General features: G+C 41.9%; 1 protein-coding gene across 1 annotated transcript in view; it reads left to right on the top strand.

The window, feature by feature from the left end:
- LOC114061318 (fer-1-like protein 6) overlaps nt 1–22,130 on the top strand; it is a gene marked incomplete at its 3' end in the record, with an annotated part of 66,404 nt that overhangs the window by 22,150 nt on the left and 22,124 nt on the right. The window contains exons 2-11 of the mRNA XM_027891685.1: nt 6,522–6,604; nt 8,045–8,171; nt 8,788–8,842; nt 8,938–9,069; nt 9,731–9,793; nt 14,050–14,128; nt 15,554–15,710; nt 16,788–16,974; nt 18,560–18,752; nt 19,757–20,106. Coding sequence (XP_027747486.1) covers nt 6,522–6,604; nt 8,045–8,171; nt 8,788–8,842; nt 8,938–9,069; nt 9,731–9,793; nt 14,050–14,128; nt 15,554–15,710; nt 16,788–16,974; nt 18,560–18,752; nt 19,757–20,106 — 1,426 coding nt within the window. The remainder of the gene's footprint in view (nt 1–6,521; nt 6,605–8,044; nt 8,172–8,787; nt 8,843–8,937; nt 9,070–9,730; nt 9,794–14,049; nt 14,129–15,553; nt 15,711–16,787; nt 16,975–18,559; nt 18,753–19,756; nt 20,107–22,130) is intronic.

Raw genomic sequence — 22,130 nt, 5'->3', positions numbered from 1 at the left:
AGAGAGTTATCCTCAAAGACAGCAGAATTTCTTTCCCCAGTAGCTCATTTAGAGCCTGTTCTTGAATGTGCAGTTAGTATGTATCATTGAATACTGACTGTATTGTCACCAGCAGAAATAGTGGATTTTGGGATGAAGGGAAGCTCATTCCTGAAACAGGATGAGGGATCTAACCATATACTGTACAAAGCAATCCTGGCACTGGGAAGCAGAATAAATTAAATAAATAAACAGGCAAAATCTTCCCTTAACTTCTGAAATCCTGAGAAAAGAAGGCATGAAATAAGTACATCATTACCCACTTATTAAGATTTTTTTTTGCTTTCCATATGCCCAAGAACACAGAAGCTATTTTATTCAACCCTCTTTGATAATTAAATGTAGTGCAATAAATTTCTCCCTGGGACTTCATTTGTTATCACAAATGACACACTAGCTTAATAAAAAATGGTTCTGAATTAACCAGCTCTGCTCATGTGATTGTTTTAGATTGATTAGGCTTTTCATTTTGAAACCCCATCTTTGTATTGTAATTATGTTTTATTCTTTGAAATGAGGGTTTTAAATTATAAGACAATTTACTTTTCCTTTCAATTTGCTTGACTAGTACATATTGGGGAAGTGATAAAATGAGCCAAGAGTAGTTCTTATGGTTTTGATTTAATTTTTTTTTGCATTTGAAAAGAGGGGATAAACCATTTTTATAACCTCAAGAATTATGTTCCTTTTACTTGTGTTTATTTGATGGAAATTAGAACAATCATGTGTAGATAATTATTCACCTTGTGCAATACTGTTTGATCTACTGCAAAATTCTTTGGAAAATGAACTTCTGTTGAAAGAAAACACCCACCAAGCTGCCTTACAAAATGCAAATTACAGACATACCTATTCAATTTTATGTTCATGTGTAAGAACGCTGAAGGCTTTTTCCTCTTTTTTCGGTTTGTAACACTTCCTCAGTCAAGGCAGTCTCTGTACCCATGGCTTTACAATCCTGAGGCACTGAAGGTGGCTCAGATCTGAGCTGCACAAACCTTTGATCATCCCTGAACTGCTTAATTTTGATGGTTCCAAAAAATTTGCTGAGACTGCTGTTTCTAGGGAAGAAGGGACTTGGGGGGGAAAAAACAGGGCAACTGCTCCAATAAGGTTTTTTCTGCTGCCAGGAGCACACTGGCAGCTCACTCACCCTGTCCACGTGAGAGCTGGATGGTCTCAGGGGACACGCTGGATAAAACAGGGTTTGTATCTGTGTCTGTCCTCTGTGTCTCCAAATCTCACTCCCTGGTTTCATTCCTCTGTGCCACCAGGAGCGCAGCTCTCACAGCGGCACTAGGGAAGGGCATCCCAAGGCTCAAGGCTACGAAAATGGACCTTGACAAGCATCTTGATCTAAGGCAGGGTAAGCCCAAGAGTGGGTTTGCTTGAGCAAGAACTGGAAAGCTTCACTGAGAGGGGGCTCTGTGGAAGGGGACAGAAGGTCCTTCCTCAAGCTACACATGCCTGTGTTTAGGTGGCTCAGCTTATTCTTCTGACCTTATAACAGATGGAGAAGTGTTTTCTGCCATCATGCAGTAAGTGTCTGGAGTGAGGTAGATAACATGCACCCCAGAGATGCCCGTTTGCCTCTGGATGATGGGTGACCACTCCCACAGCAAGAAGATAGTCTCCTCATACAGCAGGTCTCCAAGCACACATACATCTGAAAGGCTTTTACTGGAACAAGAAACTAAGTCTAAACTATGTGGAGAAACTCCAAGGAAATTCAGTATTAGTAAGGTTACTTGTACTGTCATACTGACAACCCTGAAGTGCTTTTTTTGCCAACTTTCCTTTAAGTTAGACTGCAAATAGCAATTACTGGATATCTTAGAGAACATTATGCTGTGCAAGAAGTGATCGCGAAGCCTCTGTGATGGTGGGACAATGTAAATGACAAAGAAAGAGCGCAAAAGGATTTTTTTAAAAGCTGGAATCTTCCATGGATGAACCTTAATGAGAGGAGAATGCAATTTGTGACTCTTTTTTTTCAAAGAGTATGAAAATCAATTCACAGACCCAGTGAACCTGTGGCACTGATAATGGGAAATGAACCCTTGTATTTACAGAGTTTTGATTCAAATTCAGCATGGTCTGAGTACAGTCAAATGCTGTGTTATGGTTGGTGTCCCACTCTTATTTACAATTTATATCAAGGTCAGTGAGTCACAGTCATAAAGTAAGGCCCACATTGTTGTTGAAGAAGAGAAAAAGTTGTCTTATCTCCAGATTTTTTTTACAATCCCCATGTGAAAGGAGCTGGGAGACTCAGTTCTCTTTGAACTAAGCAATGTTCTTGGCTAGCTGAGATGGCTGATTTTTAATTGCTTCTAATCAAGGCACTTAGAACAGGAAACCTGTTGGTAGCCTGCAGGAATTCTTTCATCTGCTTCTCTTTGGACGTGAAATTGTTTTATTGTGTCTTAAGTTAACTTCCTGGATCCAGAAAGGAAGAAAATCGTTGTCTGTATTTGTGCATCATGTAGCATATAGGGGCTAAATCTTCACTGAGTTTGTCAGTACTATCACAACACTAATAACCTCCACCTTCACCACAGGTCCATGATGAGTGAATGACTTCTTGCAGTTGATTGAATCTATGTTGAAGATGCAGTGAAGAGAAACAGTTTGTGGAAGTTTGAGGAAAGATTGATTTTTTTTTTTCCATCCTTCCAAGAGAACAAACTGTCTATCACAAAAAAAGTATCCACAGAATGTTTTTAATAAGCCTAAATGGTTTTATTAAAAGTGTGGCTGTTGCTTGTGTGCACAATAGTAGAGTGCGTACACTGCCACTGGATGAAAAGCAGTTTACATAGCAAAGTGATGAAGCCTCTCTTTTTGAAGGAATCTTCAGTTCCCTGAAAACTTCATTTGCTTAGTTTAGACCCTTACAGAGAAGTTTCTCTCTGGCAAGTCCCATGCACAGTGAATGCTGCCCTGCCATCTTGGCAAACCAACCCGCACTCTTCTTTCCCACAGCTGAGCCTTGCAGGTGACCTGTGCTTGCTGTCTCTCTGGTACTGCTGAGGGACACTTCTCTTCATGGTCAGGGGTGCAGGAGAGCTCAGGTGCATCCTGATACCCTTCTCTGCCCAAACTTCTGACAAACTGAAAACCTGAGACTAAAATACAGTTTACTTCCAGACTGGCACCATGCAGTTAGGTGAACTTGGCTATTTCTCTACCTGTCACCCTGTGGCACCCTCTGCACTTCTGTCTTTAAGCAATTGCAGTGTTATATAAACATAAGAATCACGGAAGACAGCCCAGTTTCCACATCAGGCTTTATTAGTGGCCATTTCCTCCAGTCACCCTCTGGGTCTTACTTTGCTTGAGCCGTGTTTTGTCTGGCTACTACATTTCCACTCATACTGGTCAGATTTTGGGTTTCTTTGGCACACAGAAGTTGTGTGTTTTTTACTAGTGTGCCTGGCATTGCTGACATTCCTCTTGGGCCTGGCCAGTAAACTTAATTTGCTTGCCCTGAATGCAATGAAACATTATCAGCTTCCCTTTTCAGTTTGCAGTATCTTTTCCTCCATAGCTAAAGGCACCCTGAGTTTGCAGGTGATTTCAGATGTTTGAGCACTGGTTGCTATCAGGTGAACTCAGCTGGTAGGTGCCTGCTTGTTTTGGCTGGTTGGACTGTGTGCTTCTCCAGGTAAGTTTTTATGCCTACAGCAATTTAGGCAAACAAGTCCTTTGATGACAGCGGAAAAAAATGTGCTGAGCGTTTGTCACTGCATACTTCTGGCCAAAAATGCTGCCATTATACTAAATCCTCTGTGTTTGACTCTCAGTCCCTGGTTTGTTTGCCAGAGTTAATATCACAAAATTCTTGAGCAGTATAGGTTGTTTTTCCATCTGGAATATGCAGCTTGTTTATTTCCTTGGAAGAACTGTGGTATGAAATCATGACCACAGAGAGCTCCTCTTGAACTAACAGAACCAATAATTGGGAAAAATAGTACAGAACGATGTACTAATAAAAGAGAAGTCCTAGGTGAGTTGAAATACACCACATCACACATTTGTGTGGGATTCACTGATTGTTTCAGCTCTCAAAAAGAGGTGTAAAGAAGTATATTTTCAAAATATAAAGCCATGTAATTTTAACATTTCAAAATTAAAGGTTTCAGATATGCTGAAACGTTTTTCGTCACATTTCAAATTGAAAAAAGACCAAACTGCCTGCAAACTGAGCCACATATTTCACTACTATATAATACAAAATACGAACTGTATTGGTTTCAGCAAGCAGGTAAAATCTGCAGCAATGGGATTTACATTTTCACCATCAAATAAAGCTAGATGAATAATTTGCAATGACTTTAAATTTCGGAGTATAAGTCAGATTGGTCTGGTTAATTCAAAATTTCAAGTCCACAGGCTTTTATTTAATGAAAATAGTCTTTCAGGGTCAGTCTAGTTCTATCAATTTCTTACCTCATTTTTTTTAAATTTTAGTTGAGACATTCAAAGCCAAGGTTCCATTACTGCCCACTTCTATTCCAACCACAGTCCACTTTATCATTAAGAACTTTTGTGTATGCTTCCTATGTTATCGTGGTTGTTTTACCAGGCCTTGATTTGTAAAAAGACATGTGCAGACTCTAGGAATTATTGTTAAATACTGATTAAAGTCTCCAAAAGCATTCAAAGACCTGGAAAGATTGAACTGCATGCTCCAGTGCTCAGAGATTTGAATTCCACTCCCCAACTCCCTCCTGAATGATCAATTATATGCCTTGAAAACACATACTTTGAAAAGGGATGAAAAGGTAAGAAAACAATGAAGATAAACTTTTCCAGAGTGTGAGGATAACTGTGCTAAATTACCCTCTTTAATCTCTCAGGGAGGCAATTGCAGGTTAGCTGGCATCTTCCCATCTTTCAAAATCTTCTGTTGGAAGGGGCTCTCTGGGCACAGCTTTATTGCAGAAAATGGTGTTTCTTTTCCATGTTGCTAAGAATGGATGCTGTGCAGAGCTGGGCTCAGGGGCAAAGGGGAGAAGTCCCATCTTTTTCACACAGCTTTCCTGCTCTGTCAGTGTATCAGCTCCTTCCTTGGCTGTGGGTATGGCAGAACAGAAGCTGGAGCAGTAGGCCAGGTGTGAATTGGAGACTTGAAGTTCTAAGTCTTGTAGTCATAGTTCATTCTGTGCTTGCAAAGTGTCAGAACAGCATCACTGTCCTGTTGCAGGATCAGTGCTCCTGGAGCCTGACATGGGACAAAGAGTTTTGTGGGAGTTAGGAGGAAAATACTGTGTGACATTTGTAGCGATATTTCTTTTCACCCCTTGTTTAAAACCAGCTCTACAAAACACAACTGCTCCTTCTCCTTGCTCTTTCTATTCACTGAAGAGCTGCAGGACCAATAGAAGAGTAAAATAAGAAAAGGACAACCAGCACAGACCTCTAAACAGCCAGCCTGGCTCCGTGCTGATGCTGGGAGAGGTGCTTTAGGTGCTTAGTTTGTACTGCCTCCTGACTCAGGGCCATGGGAGAGTTGCCATCAATTTGCCAAGAAGCAGGACTGCCCCATGGGTCTCTGCTGAATGTTTTGCCATGGTTTACCTCTGATGGCAACCAGCTGAGGCCATGCTTCCCTGCCTACATCTCACCCTGTGAATGCATCGCATTCCTGGATGACTGTGGTAGGCTCCTGGCAGGGATTTGTGGCTAAACCTAAGTTGAACACAAGGAATAAGGAAGACCTAATGAGGCTACAGAGCCACTTTATCCAGGCGTGATCTGAAAAAGGACCTTACCAATTTTTAACTGGGTTGATTGGTTTTAAGATGGTTTAATTCCCTAATCCAGTATAGCAAGGAGGCAGATAAGTCCTACACAGTTAGAGCTGGTGTTGATGCTGGGCAGAAGCATTTCTCTAACATAGCTTGAGGAGAAACCCTTGTCCAGGCTTGTTCATGGCTTTACTGCTGGAAGGGAGTGAGAACTAACTAAATAAAAGGCAAAGCTGTTGTGGTGGTTGAGCCACTGATACCATGGGGGTCGTCACCAAGGAATTTACACATTTACATTTATGTTTATCTTAATTCAGTGGAAAACTGCTTTTGATCTGGATCCTGTAATTTGTCTTTTATCTCTGGTCTTGTCACAGGCATAAGAACTACATGTGTGGGAAGTCAGTAGATTGGAAACTTATCTTTGATTTACTTTCTTTGCATCTTACTGCCTTTCTTCAATCAGAAGTTTTGGCTCTTCTCTCATTATTTTATTATTATTATTTTATTATTATTATTGCCTGTACATGGGCAAATTTTAAAAATAAACAAAATTAGATGAAGCATAAAATCAGAGCTTTCTCTTGTTTGCTCCCAAAAAAAGGAAATTCAGAATATAATGGTCTTGCTTGGAAATGAAAACTTCCTCCTTACGGCTCCTTGAGTTAGAGTCCAGCACAGAAAAGACCTTAAAGAGACTGCAATGATCAATTTTCTTTACTTTTTCAGAAAGGGGCTGTTTGGTGGCATGAAGCTGAAGAAGAAGAAAAAAGGCGAGAAAGGGTTGACTATTACAAACAAAGATGCACTGGGTAAGGCCTCATAAATCAATATTGCAACTGGGAAGAGCAGATGGGAGACTATATTTGCTCTAATTTCATGTGAACTCATTTGAATTGTGTCTCAAGGCTTAGTATTGATAAAACAGGCAGTACACTCTTTATCACTCCCAAATAAACAGAGAGCTAATTCTTTTTACGTTAACTAAGTCCACATTCAGATTCTCTGAGTTCAGACTGCTCTGTCTGGTAGGGTAAAATAAAACTGTCTGACTTTTACAATAGAGAGGTGTCACATTTTTGAAAGTATTTTTTGTCTACTCTGGAGATAGATAAGTCATTTAGATAGATAGATAGATAAGGTGTGTAATTCCTCCAGAACTACCACTTCTTTTAGAAACCTGTGTAGGCCCTGATGGCTGAATGGGCTGACTCAATAAAGCTGTGAACTTTACTTAGTAACAATTCTCCTCTTAAAGTACAGCAGTTATTTTGTTTTGTTTTGTTTTGATGTGAGTACACCCATAAGAGGCACAAATTCTCTTATTTCTTTCCCTTAACACACCACTGGTTTCCAAACTACAGATACATTCCTCTGCACATCCTCCCACTGCCATTCCTCTCCTATCACCACCAGTTCACCAAGACCTGTAGTTCAACAACAAAAAAGACTTCACCTTCAGTAGTTTTATTTTTGTAGTCTCACAAACTATTTTTGCAGCCCTTGAAGTACAGTGTTGTAATAAACCACAAGTGTCAGAAACAAGAATGCCTATTTTGTGCAGTATGCATTATTAAGCTAAAAGGCACTACTTTTTAAAAGTTTATCCCCTGGTCCTTAGAGCAAGATATTTGGGTTGTTGGAGTAGAGAAAACTAAAGACCACTTCCTTACTAAATTACAAGACATTCCTCCCAGCTGGGGAGAAGTTTTATCTGCTTTAGCCTCAGAGCAAACAATACAGGCTAATGCAAGCCCATAATCAAACAGTGTGCTCTAGGGTAAATAGGATATGGAGGGCAGTCATGGGAACTTGGTGCTACAGGTGCAAAACTACGGCCTTTCCCTCAGGGATTGAAAACCAGGCTATGCCTACACTGATGCAGAGACAATTTGACCTTCCCTGTATTCTAGGAAGGCTGGACAAGGGTCAGAGGACAGCTGGGGAGCATAGATGTTGTATGAGACTGCTGGGGAAGGAACCTTTGTGGAGCTGGCTTGTGCCTGGCTGCCTTGCAACAGAAGCAAAGTTGTGCCTGTCTGTACCTGCCTGGTGGTTTGCACAGGAGGGGAGCTGCTACTGTAATCAGTGCTGCTCAATACAAACCACCATTGTATCTCTAATTGGGACACCCCCACCAAAAATAAAATATTCAGTTCATGCTGATAAATCCCCTGCTCTGCTCCACATGACCCTTTTTGCTAGAAGAAATCAGATGTGGGTTTTACTTTCTTGTTTGTTTTCTTCACCAGGTGATCATGATGAAAGTGCAATTCTTCTCCATGACAATCTCGGAAGAAGAGAAGAGGGAGAGGAAGATCCAATGAACAGCGATGCCCTGTCCAATGTTTTTGGATCCCTAAGTCCAAATAGGAAAAGGTGCTCTTTCGTGTATCTCATCTAATATTCCTCAAAACACCTTTTCCATCCTTCTGGGGAATGGCATTGCCCTAGGACAATACATCTGCTGACAGATAATCCATTTACAGATAGCAGTGATCGCTTTACTGCTGCTGCCCCACATGACAGAGTGGGATGTACGTGTCAGCAAAATACTGTCAGCTCAAAGATATCAACAGATGCTGTTCAGTGCAGGGAGAGGTTGAAGCGGATCCTGTGAGTGCCTCAACTGTGCTAATGAACTCTGCTAAAGAAAACAAGCCAGAGGGAGCAGCAATCTCTATAGCAAAGAGCTTGTGTAGTTGTTTTTTCATCCAGGGGAGGAATGGGGTCAGGTTTGATGGGATCAGCAAGTGAAATCACTCCCATGCATGGCAGGCAGCTGCACTGGTTTGTGTGGATGCCAAACATTTCCCTATTAACAAGTTTATGAGAACAGAGGTGGTCTCTGCTGCTGAAATCAAGCCTAACAGTTCACAACAAAGCTACCTGTCATAAACAATACTAGCTTAGTGTCCAGAAGTCTTTCCAACATGTGTCCAAGTACCAGCTCGTGCCTAGACATGGCTAATGACCTGTTTTGTCATTTAAATAGGGCAAAGCTGGTGACTAGAATTCATGAAGAGGAGCTGAAATCCCAGAACTATCAGGTGAGCAGGGAGTGGTGGCCCTTAAGTGCCTCTGAATTCCTCAGGCAGGCTGTACCTGAGCCCAGGAGTGTGCCTGGTATCCTTGTGCCCCACAGATTGCCATCACCATCATTGAGGCCAGGCAGCTGGTGGGTGAGAACATCGACCCTGTGGTGATCATTGAGATAGGTGATGAGAAAAAGCAAACAACAGTAAAGGAAGGCACAAACGCCCCTTTCTACAATGAGGTAGGTGCTTTCCCTTAAAGAATATACTTTCTTCAGTGGCTCTGGGTGTAGTCTGTTATTTAGTAGGTCAAAAGGGGATGAATTAAGTTTGTAGCACCCACATGTCTGAGGTGAGAGGTCTGTCCAGGGGGTCAAGCACCAGCAACAGCTCTGTTGGGTTTAGTTCTGTTTGCTCTTTCTTCTCAAACTCTGTCCATCCTGTTCCTCACCCTCTCCAATTCATTCTGCTCTACTCCCACTGCTGCTGCAGTTTTTCAAATGATCTACTTGGGAGCTTGGTCTATAGTGCTGCTCACCCCATCACACCCCACCCCACCCCCAAACCCTCATTCCCCTTCCTATTATTTCACTGTTTCAGCCTTTCCTTCACAGATGCTTGATGCAGCTGGTGACAAACAAGAGCAAAACAACCCCCAAAACCAACAGCTCCTTTGGATTTCCTTGTACCTCCTGTCCCTTTGACAATACCCTCTAGTCTGGGCCACAGCAGACACGAGCTGGAGGCAAGGAGAGGGTTTTGCTGCATCCACCAGTGCCTCCCCAGCACACTCAGTGTCTGACTGGGGCTCTGTGTGGTAACCCAAAGAGCTGAACCATTCAGCTGACTGCACTGGCTGCCGTCACAAGGATGATTCTGACCTGCTGTCACCTTTTCCCACAGTACTTTGTGTTCGATTTCGTTGGACCACAGGTGTTGCTGTTCGACAAAATAATCAACATCTCTGTAAGTACCTGGGAAAGCTTAGCACAGTAAATAAAGGTCTATCGTGGGTTACGGGGGTCACGCTACAAGACCCAGTGGCACATTTTGTATGGGAGACGAGTCACGCAGAGGATGACCCACAAAATGGCAGTTTATTAAAACAAGAAGACAGCTTTTATACAGGGGAATACAGAAAGTTCGGGAATAAGGTGGAACCCCGGCTAGGAACATCAAATCCTGAGAGCTACTGATATGGGAACTTGGAGGGATAGGCTAAAGGGATATGTCAGGTCACTTAGGGGGAAGGGAGAGCTAGGAGAATAATGGAAGGACTGTTCTGGGTGCACGGACAGGGGAATCTGCTGAAGCTGCAAGGCTGCAGCCTTGTAGCTGGGTCCCAAGCAGTTCTGCACAGCTAAAGTTGCTAGAAGTCTTCTAAATAGATCCTTTCTTCTGAGCCTTCCTTGCAGCTTTTCTGCATCTCTCTCCGCTCTCTGTAGGCCTCTTCTGGTCCACCCCTGACAAAGGTCATTGTTTTTGTCACTTTGGTTCTGAATGATTCTTAATGTAATTCAAACCAGAAATAATTTTAGGTACCAAGAGTGCTATAAAGTCAGCATGTAGTGGGGGAAAGAGAAAGGATAGAGGAGAGGAAAAAGAGGAGAAGCAGCTGGCAGTGATTTGAAGGAACATAACTCTAAAGGAAGATTTAGTCTGCCTTTTCAGAGACACTCATTGCTGGCTTGGCAATCGACAAGGTGTAATGAGAAAATTCAGCTTAGCTCACTTTTGCTAGCACTGTCTTCATCCCTCTAGTTTTCAAGCTGCCACTTCATTCAAATAACTGAGTTGAAATGTCTGGCTTATCTCAGTTCCTCAGATAGGGCTGTTTCTACCTAAACTAGTCCAGGTACTTTATCCTCACTAGTGGCTCTTGGGCTGTCTGGGATTGCCAGTGGCTGGCTGCTCTCAGCATCCGAGTGTTCTCCAAGTGTTCAGTGCTGCTTCCACTGCTCACTGCAAGTGAGGCTCCAGCAAAATTATGGAGGGACCTTATTGCTCTCTACAGTTACCTGAAAGGAGGTTATAGACAGGTGGGGTTCAGTCTTTCCTCCCAAGTTATAAGTGATAGGACAAGAGGAAATGGCATCAGTGTTGTCAGGGGAGGATATTAGAAAAAGTATATACACTGAAAGGGAGGTCAGATTTTGGAACAGGCTGCCCAGGGAAGTGGTTGAGTCACCATCCCTGGAGGTATTGAAAAGATTTGCAGATGCACCTGAGGACATGGTTTAGAGGTGAACCTGGCAGTGCTGGTTAACAGCTGGACTTGATGATCATAAAGGTATTTTCCAAATCCACTGATTCCATGATTCTGTGACATCTCAGAACAGTCCTGATGGAATACATGTATGCTCTTTGACTTGGGGCATTAGATAATGATATGCAGTTTGGAAATCCAAGTCTATGGAGCCATGCTAATTATCCTGTCTGAGACTCATCACTACATTTAGCAAGGTTGCTAAGGAACTAACGATCTCATGAGACTCTGGACAATGCTGTATTTGTATTATTTAGAAATACCACGGGCTATGCCCTTCATGAACTGGTGTGTGGTTTTTTGGTTTTTTTGTTTGTTTGTTTGTTTTCCCCAAAGTTCATCCACTTTGTCAGAGATTTCTCTGCAAATAAACAGTGAGTTGTTGCTTGAGGAAAGGTTATTTGTCTCTGAAATGCTTTGTCCATTTCAAAAATATACACTAGAAAAGGGTCTCTGCTGGTTGTGCTTAACAGAGACAAGCACTGGTCGGGAGCCATAGGGTACATCTTATACTTGCCTTTCTGAGCTGCAAATGGAGCGAATTTTCCCTACAGAATAAAAAGTGTTCATTTGCACGTGGCCAGCTGGACAACTAGGTTTTCAATGCTAGTTGTAAATTGACAGTCTGAATCCTAAGGTTCACTTGAAAGCCCCTGTATTACATGTACAACTCACATGTATGAAGTTCATACAGAATGTATCTACAGATCAGATCTCTTATCTTTGAGGATAGAATTTACCACAGGCTGATAATGACTCATATTTTGCATGGGAGCAGATATCTCCTTGCTGCTATGACTCACATCCCAGTGTATGGCCCCTATATGTGTTTCTGACGTGGTTCATATCAGCACAGTGCCAAGGCATCAGCTCCTGTGTGCTGCTGCTGCTGCTGTTCGGCCATGTGTGGTTATTTTTCTCCAAGATATGGCCAGTCTTTCCAATCTCACATTCTTTTGATAAAGATTCGATATATCCAGTGGTGGAGGGGAGAGTGCCAGCTTTCTGAGTGAATTGGGGATGTGGGAAAACATGTCACCTTTATCTGCTGTATATCTGCATAGTTTCATTAGGCTCAGCAAACTTATTTGATTTATGGCTGGTGAAGGTGCAGCACTAAGAAATTAAAGGACCTCTAGATAAAAATGACTTTAAAAAACCCCCCACAAACAACAACAAAGTAAGCCAGTGCAGTGCTTACGTACACTACTGAAAACAGAGATTCATTACCCTGCAACACAGTTTTGGAGAACGCAATCTATCAGGGGAATAGAAACGAAGAGAGGAAATGTGTGTGCTGGCAGTGAAGGAAACCCTGAGGGATTGAAAGTTTCACAGCACTTGCTTAACATGAATCTCACTTAAGGAGAAATAAAGATTGGCAGCCTCCATTATCAGAAATCATTCATGCAGTGAATTTGCTTAATTTGTACAAATGAACTTATCTGCATATGGAAGCTCAAGGAAAACAAAAGAGATAAGTGCCCTTGTCCATCAGTTCAGCAGTTAGTGTAGCTGTATTCAAACCCTGCATTTGAGAGGAAAATGAGACTTTCGATTTATCAGCACCTGCTAATTAGTAGATTTTTTTTCTTCTTTATTATCCAGCAGTGTATACCAGCAGGCTTGTAATAATGCCATAGTAAAACAGAGGTGTCCCTTTCATGCTAAACCTGCATCTCCCATACTGAAATACTTTTGAAGTGAGGAATTACCAAGGACAACTGAGTGTGTTCCCTAAACTGCAGAGGCACAGCAGCCCCAGGCCCTTAACAGAGAATGACATTATACTGCAACTAGAAACCTCCTGAATTTTCTGCTGAATCTTGATGAAGGCATCGGTGATCTTTACTTTGAAATGCATGTCTCCACATTTGAGAAGTACCCAAAATAAAGTCACATTACAAATCCAGTGCAAAACTGCAGAACTCTTGTATCCCTATCCAGGATGTATAGGCCCAAAGAGAGGGTATGAGGTCTTCCAGATTCCTAAAATGCCGTCAGTGCTTTAGTTGTGTACTTCTGACGTCTAGATTTATCTTCTGTGGACTTGAATGGACTTAGTTTCTCGTTGTAATTTGGTCAAGGTATTCCAGAAAATTCATCCTGCTTTCAGAGGCTTTTCCACAGCCAAGAAATAGGTTTCAACCTTTTAAGCTATTCTGAAAGCAGGTGAGATACATTTTTTGAGAAATGCAGTTCTAGCCTCTGCCTTATTTGTGAAGTAAGCCACATACAAGTATCTGAACACCAGACAGGGAAATAAATAGATCTGGGAATCATGGTAATTGGAAATTATTAATTAAATTTGAATTAAATGAAATTAAATTCATTACTTGGCAGGAAGAATAAGGAGACAGACTTGCTGGGGCCTGCTTGCCATCTCATTTACATCTGTATTACTCCTCTGATCTCATTAGTGTTGTAGGGGGTAAATCAGAAGTGAGTCTCTTGGTTTATGTGCACATTGAAATGTTGCAAAGAAACACTGCAATTCTTTGTCCTCTGAGTGTACTCAGTTCTTATGGCAATTCAGCTATTGCACAGAAAGCGATAAGATTTCTGCAGCCTAGTGTGAGACCAGTTATGTCCTGTGTGTTTACATTCGTTATGATTTATTTAAAACTGCCAGAGTAAGTACTATAACTGCGTCTCCTCTGAAGACACATCCATCTAATTGCTGCTTTATGTAAGCCTAGGACCTGGGATGAACCTGTGTGATTCTGCTTAGATGCAACTATATTGTTTTCTAAATTGGCACAATATTGGGTAGGGAAAATATTTCAAATGCTTTCTGTACCTTCTGTGTCCATGTGTCCCCAGTTTTGGGTGGTGCTGGATGTTGCTGCTCATTACCTCTGAACCAAATGTGATCTTTGTCTGGGCTACTTTTTCTTATGATGACTGGGAAGAGAGGTAGTGACATTCTTTAACCATTTTTTAACCTTTTTATCAGGTTATGCACAACAAACTGATTGGGAGTGTGCTGATAGGCTCCTTTAAAGTAGATCTGGGGACAGTGTACAGTCAGCCAGGTAAGTGGTGCATTTTCTACCCATTTTGTCTGTTAAATGAGATGTGAAGCAGGGAAGAGGGGGAGATGTGCAACTTCTCTGCTTAAACGCTTGTGGCTTATGTGAAGGGATAGACTTAAAAGTTTTTGAAAGCGTTGTGTTCAAATTTGGATAGCAGCCAAACTGCTGGGAAAAAGTTCAGCACTGAATACACCTTGCCAACCTGCTCATTGGTGGGAAGCACTTATTAAGGATGGCTTTTCTTTAACTGGTCAGAGTGGGCAGTTCTACAAAACCCAGGTCCACTCATTTGCTGTAGAGCATTCAAAGCTCTGTCATGTGTGTTGGGGTAGAAGGAGTGGGGGGAGGGAGAGCAGGATGGAGAGTAAAAGGAATAGTGAGGAGAGCATGAAACAAGAGGAGGAGGAGACAAGAACAGGAGAGTGAAGATGACAAAGAGGTGACCATGGGTCATCTTGGCTTGTCATCTTCAGAGCTGTCCAGTGCTTTTTGAAATTTGAAGCTAAGAAAAGATCACCTACCCCTTTTTTTGGTGTGTTTTACAACCAAAACATTCACAAAAAATGTACCTCTTCCATAATTACTCAAGGATCTGGTCTCTTGGTCCTTGGGAAAAAAGGCATTTAGGCCACTTGCTGTACATGTCACACAGGTATGACAAAAGTGTGAGTTATTCAGGACACCCTTTCTTCAGGGCTCCTGCAAGAGTTACTAGAGAGGAATCGCCTATCTGAAATGAGTGGCTTACTCAGTCTGTACTCAGACTGTGTTAGTCTCTGCCCTGTATCTCCTGTTCACACTTTTGCAGGAGGGTGGTTTCTGAGGGTTGATCTTGAGCTCATATCCCTGGTGCTCTGGTCTCTCCTTCCCACTCCTCTACACACCCAGGGTGATGTCCAAGAACTTAATGTTTTATGTTAGGACCTTTCTCAAGGGAGTTGTTGAAGCAGGGCTACATCAAGGGCTGTTGTGGGTGAATTGTCATGTGCATTTTCCCACTTGAAAGATGGAGCTGAACCTGCTCCTGGCTACTTCTTCCTCTGGTGGCTGTCCACTCTCTTTCTTCTGTTTCTTAGCTGTCTGCAGTGTTACACCTGGCCACAGCTCCCAGAAAGGGTTCTGCTGCTGCAGAGTTCTGTGATCATCAGCTGCTGAAATACCGCCCGACCTTCCACTGGTCTTTAGTCAATGATCTCAGTAAACATGGATGAAAATGATCTTTTTTCTGATGAGCTCTGGATCAATGCTGTGTTTGACTTTTTTGTCACATAACATTTTGGACCCTCTAGCTGTGTCTGATGAACAAGCACAATCCTTCTGGAAGAACAAATGTTGTTTGATGTGCCCTTTCTGGGAGTGAAGAGGAAAATATTTGCATCTTTTTTGCATCCTCTGTATGAGTGTTTAAGTTTGTCCTTCTTACAGGTCATCAGTTTTGTGACAAGTGGGCACTTCTCACAGACCCTGCTGACATTAGAACAGGAGCCAAGGGATACCTGAAGTGTGACATCAGTGTGACTGGGAAAGGTGATGCAATACAAGCTACACAGAAAACAGCTGATACTGAGGAGCAGATTGAAAAGTACTGCAATAGTTTCTTGGGCTTTTTAACCTGCTTTCTTCTTTACTAGATGCCTCAGTATGTCCTCTGCCCTTCCTTCTGTCCTTTCCTTGTTAACTTAGCATTACTAGGAGGATAGCATTGTACACTTGGCTGTTCTGATGTGCTCAAAAAGAGTTTTTACAATCCTCTCGACTAAATTGAAAGGCTTGTTAGGGTCACTTCTCTGCAGCTGATAGACTCGGCCAAGTCCCATGGCTAAGTTTCAAATTATCTCTGACAGAAGGTTCATTGATCTGAAACCAGTTGAAGATTTCTTAAAGCAGCAAACTAAGAAGAAAAAAAACTACAAGGAAAAACTATTCCTTCACCACTATCAGATATGTATGTGTGGATATTTTCCATATCCGTAGATAAACTCGAGAGCATTATCATTCTCCTCATAAAACACAGAAGTTCAATGTGGTAAATATGCTACCAACATACTTTTTTACTGGGGCAATGCTTCTGGTCAGTGCTGACATAAGGGACCAAGTCTATTAAGGGTTGGACTTGATGATCTCAGAGGTCCTTTCCAACCTGGCTGATTCTATGATTCTATGGAGAGCCACCAAGATGATGAAGAGCTGGAGCTCTCTATGCTAATGGTTTACAGGGGACAGTGGTGGGTGTTGGTTTCTCGAGCATTTAGAAGAGAAGTCTAAGGGGTATCCTGCATGAAGAGGGCGCTTTTCAGATGAATGCGGTAGAAGAACAAGAGGCTTCGGATGCAGGTTAGAACAAGGGAATTTCAGGAAAGATTTTCTACCATGAGGATGGTCATGTGTAACAGGGACCTAAAGAGAGAGGCACAAGGTCCCGAACAGTCTAACTGGACATGATTCTATATCACAAAGACAAGTTTGTTGAGTAATGCTATATCATTTCCTCATTGTAACCAGAATTTATTTGATTTAGATGCAAAAGCAAATTCATACACCTTTTTGTGTCTTCTCAGGATGCACTCTAATTTGAGGTGACAGTACTGTTGGAATAAAGATCACTTCAGTGTCTGAATTTTCAATTTTAAGAAAACAGCTTCTTTTTTTTTTCTTTCAGAAACCTCTTGATCCCCAAAGGCTTTCCATCTGAAAGACCATGGGCCAGATTTTATGTGAGAATTTACAAAGCAGAAGGACTTCCGAAGATGAACTCTAGCATCATGGCCAATGTCACCAAAGCATTCATAGGCGACAGTAAGGACCTTGTGGATCCCTATGTGGTGGTCATGTTTGCAGGTCAAATGGTAATTGGGATCCTCTTGATCACAAAAGTAGGCCTTCTTTCCTATTAGCTGTGCTACAGGCAGGTGATTATGTTGATGTCCTTTAACTTATAGTTACATAAATTAAGTAAAACACATATTTTTGTCATCAGAAAATTTTCAGTTCTTAAATTATGCAGGAATAAAGGTATGGAGACACTTAATGCCAGCAGATCTAATATCAGCCTCACAGCAGTAGGGTTGAGGCAGGCAGCAGGAGGGGAAAGAGGATTCTATAGTACTGTAACTAAAACCTCAAGTTATAAGACAGTGATTTACCCAGCATGATATTCGGTAAGTGCTATGTTCTGGTCTCCCTAGAGTGAAATAAGGAGGCAGAGCTGAAATCAGTCAGGATGGTTCAGTCTGGATTTTAGGGCTGTGTGTTGATTTCTGAATTACTCTGCTGAAATTCAGGACCCTTGCAGCCCTTTGTGGGTAGAGTAAGCATCGTAGCAGACTATCTCAGGACCGCCTGGCTTAATTGCTCCCAGAGCAACTTCAACATCAAACATGGTGTGATTCCTGAGAGGACCTTCTGACTTTGGTGGAAAAGGAGTGTAGAGGAGGTCCAGGGGCTTGGTTCCTCTGGGGTACATCCATGAGACATATCTCAGGGAGTCTTGATTATTGGTGTAAATAAGGAAAGAATCAAACTGGCAATTATTTTAAGCCAGCAAATGCTTTCTGTGTGCAAGGAAGCCTTAGAGACAGCTCCAGTCAGTCCTTTCCAGATGTTTCAGGCATGAGAAAAAGGCTTTTGGTGCTGATTTCATGTTTTGTTGTAAATCCAAATTGCAAGATGTTAGTTCTCAAAGTGGTGTGGTTAAAACATTCAAATGCATGAAACCTTCAGGTTCAGTAGAGGACTGAAGAAGACATAAGAATGGGTCACTGATGTGAGTTTGCACTGGTGTATAAACTATGGTTTCAGAGGGAGTGTTGGTGAGTTTCCTGACTAGTTCTCCCCACTGAAAGTAGAAGTTCTACCACAGCCAGCAACTGCATGGACTATGATACAACCCTGACATCTTCAGATTAGGAGGAATAGCTCTGGAACCTACACCTCTAGCACACAGGCTTGTGCCCAGAATGTGAGCCAGATAAATTGCTAGATTTTTTGCTAGATAAACTGCCTCATTTAGGGTAATCCCATTGGTACATGCAGCCTGGCAGAATTAATGAATTTAATCTTTTATGAGACAAGCTGCGCTGCATCACCACTGCCCAGATATTTCAAAAGCCATTTGAAAATATGCAATTTGCAGCAGGAATGCCAAAATCTGGCTTTACAGATGTATTTTGTGCAAAGGGGCCCTGAAGCGTTAGATTTTGTTCCAGGCTCTGCTGTGCAGGTAAGAATTCTTTAGCAATAATGTTATCTTTTATTAGATATGGAGGGTAAAATAAACAGTCTAATAGAAAAGCCAAAGTACTTTCAAGATAGGGCATTTGTGCTTTAAAAATTTCTAGAGAGATATTGCTAAGTGCAATTTGTGCTATACTCATTGCCATTCTCCAGACTTCAATCCCTCTGGGATTTGAGATTGCTGGGCTTTCATTTCAGGGCCGGACAACAGTGCAAAAGAGCTGTGCAGATCCAGTGTGGCAGGAACAGATTATCTTCAAGGAAATGTTCCCCCCACTCTGCCGAAGAGTCAAAATCCAGGTCTGGGATGAAGGTAGCATGAATGATGTGGCTTTAGCAACACACTTCATTGATTTGAAGAAAATATCAAATGAACAAGATGGTGACAAAGGTAAAGGTGAAAATGTTCCAAGATTATGCCCCTAAGGTAAAATCTACTTGCATGGGAACTGGGCACTGGCTAATCCCATTTTAGGAATCTCCAGAGCTCAAGTGTTGGTTCTGAGAGACCTTCTGTTGCTTAATGTGACATCATATTACATTGTGCTCAGTGTGTGGTGGTCTGACACTGTCTTTCTTGTTAAAGGGTTGCTGCATAATTTGGTACCTTCTTTGTGACTGTGGCAATAGTCTACTCTAGTCCATTAAGGATGACTGATGTAATTTTGTAGTTCATGTGACTTTCTGTTGGGCAATAAACACAAAACCTGAAAATCACCTGCAGAGCAGGCTTGTGTTTTTGCTGTACCCAGTAAGAGCAAAGTGTTTAGATAACGCTCAGCTGGGTGCTGTCACAGCCCAAGGAAGTACCATGGACTAGTGTGTTGTCTGCACCTGTGTGAGGTGAGGCTCATGACCTGAAGTCTTTTCACCCATGTTTGAGTCTGCATGTATAACCTTGTTTATGTTGTGTCATCTCTGTGTGGAACATGGTCAGTTATGACAGCTCAGCAAAGGCACAGTAACTCCTCAAACCTGCCAATTCAAATGTGCATCCAAGTCCCTAATTAGAAAATAAAAGAAAAATTCATATAAGCTGAGAAGTGACATGGACTTTGAAATATTTTAGCCTAAAAGAGAAAGCCTTATTACTCTCCCACCATGTCCCAGCCCTTAGTCTATAGCAGCAAGCTCTTTTATTCAAGAGATGCAATAAACCTCCTGATCCAACATGTGCAGTACAAGCACCTTGTGAGAAAGAGCTCCAGACCAGCACAATCCCAGGTTGGGTATTGGCAGAGGCAAAACAGTGCTCTGTATGAAGTGGTCCCCACTGCACAGAAATGGGTCCACGTTTGACGTTTGGTGCGCAAGAGGCAAGATTTCTTGGAGCAGACAGTGAGGAGAGCATGCCAACACCTAACAGAAATGCCATGAAAGGTACTTTGTCTCCAGGGTTTTTGCCTACCTTTGGGCCTGCCTGGATCAATCTCTACGGCTCACCCCGGAACCACAGCCTCATTGATGACCACCAGGAGCTTAATGAAGGTTTTGGAGAAGGGGTTTCCTTCAGGGGACGTCTCTTCATTGAGATTGCTGTGGAAATACTTTCAGGAGGTGCCCGAGAGTCGAAGTTTTCAAGTATTATCAAGGATATCAAGTTGTCATCCAAAGGTAAAGACTTCAAAGGACCCAAAGGAAAAGACAAAACTGACAAAGCAGGAGATGATCGAAAGTCAGCTGCTCCTTCAAGTAAAATGAACTCAACTGAAGTGGAAGTCGAGCCGTTTGATGTACCTTTAGAGGTCAGTATGATATTAAGAGATTGGTTGTCATGTGTCCCTAAACCTCCAAGGATGGCATTGGTATGTATGTTGGGTTCAGGCCATATAATACTACTTTTTCTGCTTCCTACAGCCTCTCCATGTCCCCATGGTCTTGAGACCTTCCCATAATAGTCCAGCACAAATGGAGCATTAATATCTACCTGTAACTCAAAAAACTCTTAAGTAGGTCTTGTTGTCTCTAAAAATCTCTAAAACTTAGGTCTCCTGTCCTATTGCCCCTTTTGCACTAGCTGCATCCACAGATCCCCACCAGAAACTTACATGATGCAGTATCTGCTAAATGACAGAGAACCAACAGGGGCAGCTGGTACTTATAAAGTCTGATTTCCTGCATTCATTCGAGAAAATCGGTACTTCTCAATTGAAGTCAGGAGGGAATAAGTGACACAGATTTTTTATAAGTGCAGAGAGATAGATACAGTCTAGCTTGTTTTGCTCTCCTCCTTTAACTCTGTGTTGCCAGTGTGGTATTAGATCGATGATCTCCTTAAGAGAGATTTACTGAAAATTATATGCTCAGTTTCAACCATAACTTTCTGGGAGCAGCATTGGTGCATATGCAAGCTATTATTTATTTTTATTTTTATTTTTATTTTAACGCAGTAAATAGGAAAAAATATTCTCATAACCAATTTTCCTCCCACTTCAATATGTCTACCAGAACCACCTGAAAGGAAGTTGTGGCAAGGTGGGGCCTCTTCTCTGAGGTAACTGATGATGGGACAAGGGGAAATGGCATCAAGTTGCACCAGGGGAGGTTCAGCTTGTATACCAGGAAAAATGTCTTCACTGAAAGAATGACTAAACATTAGAACAGGTTTCCCAGGGAAGTGGTAGAGTCACCATCCCCAGAAGTGTTCAAAAACTGAGTAGATGTCTCATTTTGTGATGTGGCTTATTGGGCATGCTGGTTCGGTTGAAGGTTGGACTTAATTACCTTGGAGGTCTTTTCCAGCCTTAATGATTCTATGATTCTATGCCATTGATCAAAACTTTGGCTTCTGTAGTGGGAGTCCCAGCTCAGTTCTTAAAATACTTGTGTTCTTTACTAGATGTGATTCTCGGTCTTTCAACTCCATCTCCACAAGTAAATAGAAGAGAAACAATTGTTCTTTCATTTTGAGGCCTAGCCTTGAGAAGTGTTCTTTCTTGGCCTATGCTCTGGAATCTTTGGCATGAGTGCTGACTGCAGCAAGTCAAGGAGTGTGTTAGTAGAGAAATGGCACAGGTTAACTGCAACCCAGTTGTGTGAACTTACGTCCTGGTCTTGCTTTATATACTCATATAGGTGTAAATTGCCTCTGTCCCTCAGTTCTTCTCTGAAGACTGTAATAGAGGTGAGATTAGAAGACATTTATTTCCATATAGATTTTACTTTATATGGAAGAAATACATTATTGTGAGTAGCTGTATTAGACCCTAGAAAAATACTCCAGGTAGAGGAACAAACCCTGCAGTAATACTAACAAACATTAATAGTAGTAAGAAGGATTTATTTCTTCATACTGTGTCTCCATTTCAAATACAGAATGAATAAAGGGCAACACCATGATACAGTGATGCTTGATATTCTTTTAGTTTTGACATTCAGCAATATTTCATGCTACAGTAGACACAATAATTGTATTACAATTCTCTGAAAGGAAAAGCAAGAACTGGAGACATTACATATAAAGCAAAAAATGTCTCACAGAGCCTCCGAGACATCAGAGGCAAATTATCCATCCCCACAGCACAAGTTTATTGACCTATTCCAGCAGCAAAGAAGATATCCAACATTTGCAATTTGTTTTCTTTGCAATGGGAGATAGATGTGTGTGTCGTAGTCTCTGAGCCTTGGCTTTATTAGGCATCTGATGCTCCAGGTTTCATGGTGGAAATAAACAAGGGGCAGAGAAGATAAAATTACTCTGGAGCTGCAATCTGTTTGTGGTGTTGGCTTTGATATATGATGCTGGTAATCCTTTCACCAAAGACCTATG

This window comes from Empidonax traillii, unplaced genomic scaffold (genome assembly GCF_003031625.1).
Source record: "Empidonax traillii isolate 1590-97213 ecotype Southwest subspecies unplaced genomic scaffold, ASM303162v1 scaffold325:size649781, whole genome shotgun sequence".
In the NCBI taxonomy this organism is placed as follows: Eukaryota; Metazoa; Chordata; class Aves; order Passeriformes; family Tyrannidae; genus Empidonax; species Empidonax traillii.
Note: the sequence above shows the minus strand (reverse complement) of the source record. Positions and strands in the feature narration are given on the sequence as shown.